Source organism: Hemicordylus capensis, chromosome 15, assembly GCF_027244095.1.
Source record: "Hemicordylus capensis ecotype Gifberg chromosome 15, rHemCap1.1.pri, whole genome shotgun sequence".
In the NCBI taxonomy this organism is placed as follows: Eukaryota; Metazoa; Chordata; class Lepidosauria; order Squamata; family Cordylidae; genus Hemicordylus; species Hemicordylus capensis.
In genome coordinates this window covers 18,596,901-18,605,617 of record NC_069671.1, presented here as the reverse complement: position 1 = coordinate 18,605,617, position 8,717 = coordinate 18,596,901, and the positions used below count along the sequence as shown (strand labels likewise).

At 53.7% G+C, this 8,717-nt stretch overlaps 2 protein-coding genes across 5 annotated transcripts in view; one reads left to right on the top strand and one right to left on the bottom strand.

The window, feature by feature from the left end:
• Positions 1-1,221: 1,221 nt before the first annotated feature.
• Positions 1,222-7,497, top strand: LOC128337821 (coiled-coil domain-containing protein 74B-like). Of its 2 annotated transcripts, none has more exons than XM_053279214.1 (8): positions 1,222-1,908; positions 3,107-3,151; positions 3,390-3,551; positions 3,663-3,810; positions 4,591-4,822; positions 4,916-4,998; positions 5,909-5,959; positions 6,921-7,497. In XM_053279214.1, exons 1-8 carry the CDS (start codon positions 1,632-1,634, stop codon positions 7,057-7,059), a joined length of 1,137 nt encoding a protein of 378 aa, XP_053135189.1. In that variant the 5' UTR covers positions 1,222-1,631; the 3' UTR covers positions 7,060-7,497. The 2 variants fall into 2 exon arrangements, with proteins under 2 accessions (XP_053135189.1, XP_053135190.1); XM_053279215.1 differs by having other exon boundaries at positions 1,223-1,908; positions 6,924-7,497.
• MED15 (mediator complex subunit 15) overlaps positions 7,422-8,717 on the bottom strand; it is a 27,242-nt gene continuing 25,946 nt past the window's right edge. For all 3 annotated transcript variants that reach the window (XM_053279201.1, XM_053279200.1, XM_053279199.1), the window contains one exon: positions 7,422-8,316. In XM_053279201.1, coding sequence (XP_053135176.1) covers positions 8,180-8,316 — 137 coding nt within the window. In that variant the 3' untranslated portion in view covers positions 7,422-8,179. The remainder of the gene's footprint in view (positions 8,317-8,717) is intronic.

The window sequence follows — 8,717 nt, the reverse complement described above, 5'->3', positions numbered from 1 at the left end:
TAATGTAGGATATGTTTGCACAGGCTTGTGTTCTAATTCTGGAGGTGTAAATTCCACAGCAAGCAACTAGATTGTATACGTTGCATGGGGTGTGGCTGTTGCTTGGCTTTTGTTCTCAGGAAACTTAAGGGGGCAAATCCGTCAGCGTTTCCTGTAGCTGAGGGGCCAGCTCACACCTTCCAAGAGGCAGCTGCAGAGCACAGGTGGATTTCAGCACAGCCTGTGCCCTGCCATAAATCTGACCGAAACGGGTGGAGTGGAGCAGGAAAAGGCATTATGCAGTGGAGGAGTTGCCTGTAACCTTGGAGAAGCTGCTGCCAGTCTGTGAAGTCCATACTGAGCTAGATGGACCAAGGGTCTGACTCAGTCTGTGGCAGCTTCCTGTGCTCTAGAGCAGGGATTCTCAACGTTGGGTCTGCAGAAGTTACTGGACTTCAACTCCCATAATCCCCAGCCCCAGTGGCCTTTAGTTGGGAATCATGGGAGCTGAAGTCCAAGAACATCTGGGGACCAACTTGAGAATCCCTGTTCAAGAGTAGGGGTCCCAACTCTGAACTCTTATGTAGGTAGACTTTGGCTCCCATGAGTCCCTGCCACAAGGGCCTTTATCCTTGTGGCTGAGGATTATGGGAGCAGTAATCTGTCTGGGTGCTCAACATGTTGCAGGGGAACAGCAGCATCGGCTTCACCAGTGGCATCTGGGGAGTCACAGGATTCTGGACTAGAGAGTCTTTGGCCCTGATCCCACAGGGGATCTTCATGGAGACCCAAGGCTGGGAGAGCAGTGGGGGCTGACCTGGGGCTATCCAGCTGTTGAGACTACAACCCCCATCATCCCCAGCTACAAATTGAGGAGGAGGAGAGTGGTGGTCCAAGAACAGCTGGGGAGTGGGGTTAGTGCAGGGGGTGTGTGTGTGAGAGAGAGAACTACAGCTGTCCTCTAAATTGTAGCTGGGGATGCTGGGAGTTGTAGTCCAAAAATGGCTCCTGCCCCCAGCTGGGCTCAGGAGTCGGGCATTATTATTGCTTACACACACACACACACACGTTTATACACATGTGCACACACTTTTATATACACGCACATATACACACACACACACACACACACGATTTTTAGATGTGTCTATATAGAGGGCGGGGTGTCTCCCCAAGACCAGAAACAAACGGGCCGAAAGGGAGGGTGCGGCCGTCCCCTCCAGGGGGGTGGTGGTGGTGGTAGGGTTGTTGCTCCGGCCTTGAGCACGTGCAGAGGGCCGCCCTCGTCCTGCTGCGGGAGAGGCCTCCCGTTCCCATGGCAACGCCCCAGACAGCGCAAAGCCCCCCCCCTCCAATTCTCCCTCACCCCCAATGCGGGGGCGGTGCGCCCTCCTTGGCGCGGAGGCCCCGATCGTGAGGTGGGGCGGCGCCGCTCCCCCCGCCCCGGCCTCTGTGGGGCCCGCGCTCTCGCCCCCCCCCCCGCCTCAGTGACGCGGGCCTGACGCGCCCTGCCCGGAGCCGCCGCCGAGGAGCAGCCGCAGGCGAGAGCCGCCGCCGCCGCCTCCTCCTCGTCCTCGTCGGGCCTGGCCGGCCGGGCCGCCCGCCATGCGCCTGGGGGGCTCCCCGCCGCCGGCCCGCCGTGAAGAGGGATAATGCAGAACCCGCCGGGCCTCCCGCCGCTGTGGCCCGAGAGGCCGCCCCCCGCCGCCTCGCCCTCGGCCGCCGCCCTCCGCCCGCTCCACCACCCGCACCCGCCGCCGCCGCCGCCGCCCGTGGGCTCCTCCCGCTGGGGGGCCGCCGCCGCCGCCGCCGCCAGGACGCCCGAGGTGGCCGAGCTGGAGAGGAGCCTCCAGTTCCTGCAGCAGCAGCACGCAGACACCCTCGGCCAGCTGCACCGGGAGATCGACCGCCTGCAGCGCCAGAACAAGGGTGGGTGCGGGCGGGGGGGGGGGGGCGTGCCCGGCTGCAGCCTGGACGGGAGGCTGCTCTGTTTTTTATTATTATCTTCATCATTCTTATTCTATTATTATTATTATTATTGTTTTGTTTTATTCATTGATTTTCTCTTTGCCCGCCGCTTTTCCACGCGCAGCCCCCAGAGCCCCGCTGGGGGCGGGCAGGCAGGAGCCGGTTTTTTTGGACTACAACTCCCAGCATCCCCAGCCCCCATTTAGAGGAGAGCTGTAGTTCTTTCTCTTTCCCTCCTGATTCCTTTTGCGGAAAAAGGGAGCCAGGAGGCCGCGAGCTCAGTGCAGACCCAGCAGCAGACATGCAGGCTCCGCCCGGGCCCAGATGCCGTTGAAAAAGGTGTACTGCCGGATGGCTCGTGGTTCTGGCAGTGCGCTTTGAATGTCTTGAAGCTTTGCACAGGGGGAACTGCAGGTTTTTGTGTAGTCAGGAATTGGGGGTGTCCGGTAAAGGAGGGGGGAAGCCTCTGCACCCTCATCTGTTGTTTGGGGAAAGGAGGTCCTCTCCCTCCCTGACTTTGCAAGTAGTGTTCCCTGGAACAGGGATTCCCAGCTGTGATGAACCACAACTCCCAGAATCCCCAAGCAAAAGCTATTGCAGCTGGGGATTCTGGGAGTTGTAGTTAACAACATCTGGGGATCCCTAAGAACATAAGAATAGCCCTGCTGGATCAGGCCCAAGGAAGACCATTTAGTCCAGCATCCTGTTTCCCACAGTGGCCCACCAGATGCCTCCCGGGAGCCCACAGGCAAGAGGTGAGGGCATGCCCTCTCTCCTGCTGTTACTCCCTGTATTTGGTATTGAGAGGCATCTTGCCTCTGAGGCTGGAGGTGGCCTATAGCCCTCTGACTAGTAGCCCTTGATCGACCTCTCCACCATGAAGTTATCTCTGTTAGATGGAACACAGTTTGCAAGACATCTTCTTTTCCTTCCTCATGTCGCGGCTTCTTTCTCTTCTCTGTTTGTTCTAACTTGCCCTTCCCTCTGCTACGTTTTTCTTTCAATTAGAAAAGGCTGGGGAGACGCTCACAGACATTGGCTGCAGCACTGGGTTCTTGGGCAGTTGTGGGGGAAAGTCTTGGATTCAACCCTGCCAAGACGTGGGGCCCCCGCCTGAGTGACAGGGGAGTAACCCCAGACTCTTCTCGCTCCCTTGCAGATCTCCAGTATCGGCTCATCATGAACCCGGCCTTCCAGAACACAGGTAGGAGTTGCTGCTGCTGCCCCCCAGACTTGTGAGAGTTGCGGTCTCCTCTCCTCTCCTCTCCTCCTCCCTGTACATGTCCTTGAGCCTGGGAAAAGGGATGCTTTTGACCGCTGCCCTTTTGCAGAGTAGGGATGCTCCTGCAGCTGCGATTCTACAGACCTTAACCAGCTCAGTCCTCAAAATAGGAAGCATCCTATACCCAGTTCTGTTTCTGCACTTCCTCCTCTCTTTGCAGATTCTGATCCGGGCAGCTCCAAGGTGCGTTCCAGAGGCAGTTCACTGAAGGTAGCCTTCAGCTTGAAGGGGGTAGTGGCACCACCAGCCGAAGTAGCTGCTGCTGCTGAAGAAGAAGAAGAGGAGGAGGAATATGGCAAAGCCGTAGCAGCAAACGGAGAAGGTACACCTGCCGCCTAAGCGCTCACTGGGCCCACAGCGTCGCTGCTCTCAAGGCCCAGGAGGGGGGTGGGGGTGGTCTTAAAGTTCTCACAACCGAGCCCTTTCCCTAAAGATCTTCTAGGTTTTGAGGGGCTGGAAGAGCAAGAAGTGAGCAGTGAATTCACAAAGGAAGAAGAGAGTCTAGAAGGAGAGGAGGAGGGCCCTGGGGTGCCGGAGGAGCTGAAGGCCCCCAGTCTGAAGCAGGAGGTGACTCCCCCCAGGTAGGAGGAAGCCCTTGAGCCCTGGGAGGCAATTTGGCCATAAAGTTCTGCTTTCTATTTATCATATAGCTATAGGTCGGAAAATTGGTGCAAGGCTTACCTGCTTCCACACAGCCGTGCCCCACTGTTTGAAAAAGATTTTCACAGTGGTCATGGTGTGGAGATGCAAAGGAAATGTCCTGCCGGCGGCAGCCCTGCCTTGAGACGAACCAGGAAGGGGACCAAGCTGAGGGGCTCCTACTTCCTGGCTTGCTGGAACAGTGACCCGCAAGGAGGCCCTTTGGCTAGAACGGAGTCCTGGGCTTTCAGCTCAAGACTGGGCAGGCAAGAAAACAGCAAACGGAATAAACACAGTTTCATGATTGAGACCACTTAACCGCTCTAACTGAGCAAAGAGGCATCTTTTTAAAGTGGTGATTATTTCTCTCTTTTGCAGGGGGAGAGCAACTGGCCCTCTCCAGCCCCCAGCCCAGCCTCCCTCCAGTGGTTGTTGCTGGTGTCTGCCTTGTGTCTCTTTTTAGGGTGTGGGCCCTTTGGGGACAGGGAGTCCTCTTACTTATTCATTTAAATCTTGTTGAGAACTTTTTTTTAAAAAAGTGCTGTATAAATATTTATGGTAGTCGGGTTTACCAAGACCTTGGGATTTTGTGCCAAAGGACTTGGGTCGCCTTTCCCTTTCCTTTGCCTGCTTTTAAAGTAGATGTTAAAGCTTGAACTTTATGAAATGAAAATACTCAAGTTTTGGAGCTATTCCCTGGCTATGTTCCATGCTCGTCATAGAGAAACAGCCATCTGTGAGCGGACAGTGGAAGTCTGTGACAGAGCCACCTCCCCGATTGATTTTCCATCACCAAGCCAGAGTGGAGTTGGGGAAGTAAAAATCCCTTCTGCTTCTTCCAACCCCTTCCTGGCAAACGTGCTCCCGTCCCACATGCGGAAGCCCCCGACGCTGGAGGAGTGCGAGGTGGTCATTCGTCAACTGTGGAACATCAACCACATGCAGGTGCAAGAGGTGAGGCCTTCTGCCTTGGACAGAAGCGGGCGGGGGGGGTGAGGCAGAAGTTTGGAGAAGAGCAGAAGTCACTCTCCTCTTTCTGTCCTTCAGCTGATGTATCTGAGATCCTGTTTGGAAGACATCCACAGGACCAAAAGAATTCCAGATGATTACATGCTAGCCGGTCAGCTTGGGTAAGCTGGTTTCTGAGCCTGTATGTTGCCTCCACACACTCAAGGAGTTGCCCTGTATGAATGTCTTATTCTGGGGGCAGTAAGTAAAACAGTGCTTGATTTGTTCAAATACGTTGGCCATCTTGTGGGGATGCTTAGTTTCCTTTCACTTGGGTCACCAACCACTGGGTCAGGTGCTGCTTTCTGCATCTGCAGGTCTACTCGCATTAGTCACGTTAACATGTGAGCCGAGAGTTCCTGAACCTCCACTAAGGAAATCTGTGATCGCTGACTCTTCAGCATTTTCCTTGGGGACCCTCCAAGTTGCCAGGGCTGATTTGCAAATGGGTTGCATTGCTCTAGTGAGAAGGGACCAAAAGCTAACCTAACCCTCCATAAACGTCTCGCCTGACTACAGCTTGCTGTTCTCAGCAGGCTTATTAGCTTTATTTAATGCACACCCTTTTCTCTCCTTCCCTCTGGAGACCCCTTGAAGATGGCTGTGCTGGCTATTGATTCAGCACTTCCAAAAGAATGAGCTCATGGCTAGCTCACTCTGTCATGTAGGGTTCGTTAATTTTATTCTTTCTAGCCATTTAACCTTAGCTATATTTATTCTCAGTAGCAATTCCCAAGTTCCCTCCCTGGCAGCATCTCCAGGATAGGATTGAAACCCCTGCCTGCAACCTTGGAGAAGCTGCTGCCAGTCTGTGTAGAAGACGATACTGAACTAGATGGACCAGGGGTCTGACTCAGTATATGGCAACTTCCTATGTTCCTAACATTCTTAACTGTTCCTAGGAGGACAAGACTGAGGAGGAATTCCTTGAAAAGGTTCCTGCCGCAGTGCGTGGCGGTGCCCTGTTGATAGGCCTGAAGTAGCCCAAGCTGGGCTGATGCATGTCCTCCTGACGAATCTGTTTCCCTTTAGGAGCCACACCACCACACGGTTGCCCAGAGTGAAGAATGTCCCTAGGAAATGGTAAGCAGACACCTTATGGGGGGGGCCACAGCCCCCAGTTGCAAAAGCCAGAAATATCTGCTAATCCTCACTCTACCACAGCTGTTTTGGGAACCAGCTTAAATCTTCCTCACCCTGGAACCCCTGCTGTACAAAGGTTAAGTGGGGGAATCTGTATCTTATCTTTCTTTGTAAAGTGCTTTGAGACCCTTAGTTGAAAAGCGGCATATAAATACTCAGGATGGGCATCATCCTGCCTTGGAGGGGTGTACAGAGGGGCCCTGGTTCATTTAGCACTTTCTGCATCTAGTACAGACGCTAGTATTTTCGCTCAAGGAAGACTACAGAAGTTCAGCCCTCTTGTAGATGCTCAACTACAACTCCCATCATCTCTGGCTTTTGGACACTAGATGATGGGATTTGTAGTTCAGAAACAGCTGGAGGGCCAGCGCTGTGGAGCCCTGCTCAAGAGACAACCTGGAAACGGGTGAGGTGGCTTTTGCTGCAAGTTTAGAAGCCAGTAAGTGTCAGCAGATCTCTTTGTGTGTTGCCTGCTTTTCTTGTCAAATCAAGTATTTCTAAAGGAGTTCAGTCATCAGTCCGGTTTCTTACTGCAACCTCAGTAAAAAGGCCTCAGGCAAAAGGTGAGCCAGGGTTCCAGCTTATACAACAGGTGAGGTTCCCTTTATCCAGTTTTTGGCTTCCAGACCTGCAGTCTCCCTCACACCCCCCACCCCCTTAAGCTAATGCTGCCTGCCACTGCTCAGCGGAGCTCCTTCCCTCTCTGCTCCAGTAGTTTTTGCACTGCAGCTCCCATCATCCTTGACTGTTGGCCGATGAGAGTTATAGTCCAAAAACAGCTGGAAGGGCAAAGCGGTGCAGCCCTCTTTTAGAATGAGAAACGGACTTCTTTGGGTAGAGTGACATTTGGGCCAGACGTGCTTTGCTGGCTCCGTTTTACATCTCCACCCTTGTTCTCCAGCAGGCTTCTGAACCCACTGCCCGCTGCCGAGAGGGCTGTGCTGCCGGCTCTGAAGCAAACCTTGGGAAATGCATTTGCTGAGAGACAGAAGAGGACACAAGCCGTTCAGAGAAACCGGCTCAATCGGACGGCACTTTAGCAGGCGTTGTTTCATGGGCTCCTTTCTGTAGCGGTTCTCCGTGACCAAAAAGTGGATGAGAACCCCACCCCACCCATCTGGAGCCCCATGAAGCTGCTCCATTGTGCTTTCCAGAAGTTCTCCCCCACTTAATGTTTAATATTAGCTGCCTCCTTTTTGTCTTTAAAAAGTCACAGTGACCTGACTGTTTGCCTCTAAGAGTTGGTCTCTTTGGTAGTGATAGAATTTCTTTCTCCTTGGCATGGACTTTGAGACATTTTGGGTGCAAGAGACACCCGAGCCTGCAAGGAGTTGAGCACCCTGATTTTGTTTCAAAGTCAATGCAAATCCACAGCCCTCAGCAAGAGGAAGTGACTGTTAAACACAGGAATAATACATTTATTACAATAAACCAATTCCTTAGTTCATGAATAAAATATTGATGCCGTTGTACTGCAATCAGTGCTGACTAAGTAGATTTTTAAGAACGTCCTCCAGTTGGCCCAGCAATCGTGCAGATTTACAGAAGCCACAGCAAACGGGCTGCTGTTTTGATGAGGGCTGGAAACAGCAACACTTCTGAAATGCCACGAACGTCAGCAGGAAGCAAAGCCAGTGCTGAGTGAAGCCGCTTCGGTTTTGCAGGCAGGAGGCGGACACCACTTGCCCCGTTGCCTCGAGGAGCCGCCACAGTCTTCGGGCTGGGGCTTGTGTGTTTGGGGATCACAGGCTCCACTCACCCTTGAATGCTGCCCCTTTGCTTGCGGCCGAGGCCTAGCACACATGCATATACTGGCACTGGACAAAGTCTGAAGGACACTGTCCCTTCTTTCCTTATAGTAGCAAGACTCCGTGACAGAAGTCTACACAAATTCTTCTCTAAGAAGACATTTTTTTTAAAAAAAAAAACCTTGCTAACACGTCTGCCTGGAGACCCGCCAAGTCCCATCAGATGCATCAAGTCCACAAAGGCAGAAGCACAAGCACTAGACCTAACATCAGGGTTTTTTTGTTTTTTGTTTTAATTTGCATTTTATAAAACCTGACTCCTAGTAAACAAACAAGTTAAGGCTTCTGCTTCTCACATTCCGGCCCTGCTGGGCTCTTATTTTTCCAGCTAAGGCCCAGCCAGGGGAGACTGCTAGGCAGCAGACAGGCAGGCCTGGCGGATACTCTGTGCCCAGGTGTTCAGGAGTGCTGTGACCGAGTGCTTGTCGGGAAGCTGCAGCAACTTGGACATCATGTAGCGATACACCGACTGCAGAAATGGGTTTGCTTCTGGAAAGAGAGCAGGACGGACCCATGTTAGGAAGAGGAGGGGAGGGGAGGGGAGCTGGCCGCCTGGGAGCGAGCGGGACTGGTCCCCTTTGCCAGGCACGGTCCACCGTGGCTTGCATTGGGATGGGAGGCCACGGGCTGCAGCTCAGCGGAAGAGCATCTGCCTGCTTGCCTGGATGAGGCCCCGGGTCAGCCCTCCCTGGCAGCATCTGCAGGCAGGACTGCGGGAGATGCTGCCCATATCTGATAGTGCAAATATCTCACGATAGCCAGCGCAGAAGCCGAGGGACCAAGGGTCGGACTCGGTCCGCGGCAGCTTCCTACGTGCCTTAGAAAGAGATCCCCGAGGGTGGGATGTTTGAGTATGTGCTGGGCACTCCGTGCAGGCACCCAGGAGGGCT

Bases quoted from the DNA above. Each gene is read 5' to 3' on its own strand.
- LOC128337821 (XM_053279214.1), top strand. From the start codon at position 1,632: ATGCAGAACCCGCCGGGCCTCCCGCCGCTGTGGCCCGAGAGGCCGCCC. The intron at 3,152-3,389 runs GTAGGAGTTGCT...CTCTCTTTGCAG, and splicing joins CCCGGCCTTCCAGAACACAG to ATTCTGATCCGGGCAGCTCC. The intron at 4,823-4,915 runs GTGAGGCCTTCT...TCTGTCCTTCAG, and splicing joins ACCACATGCAGGTGCAAGAG to CTGATGTATCTGAGATCCTG.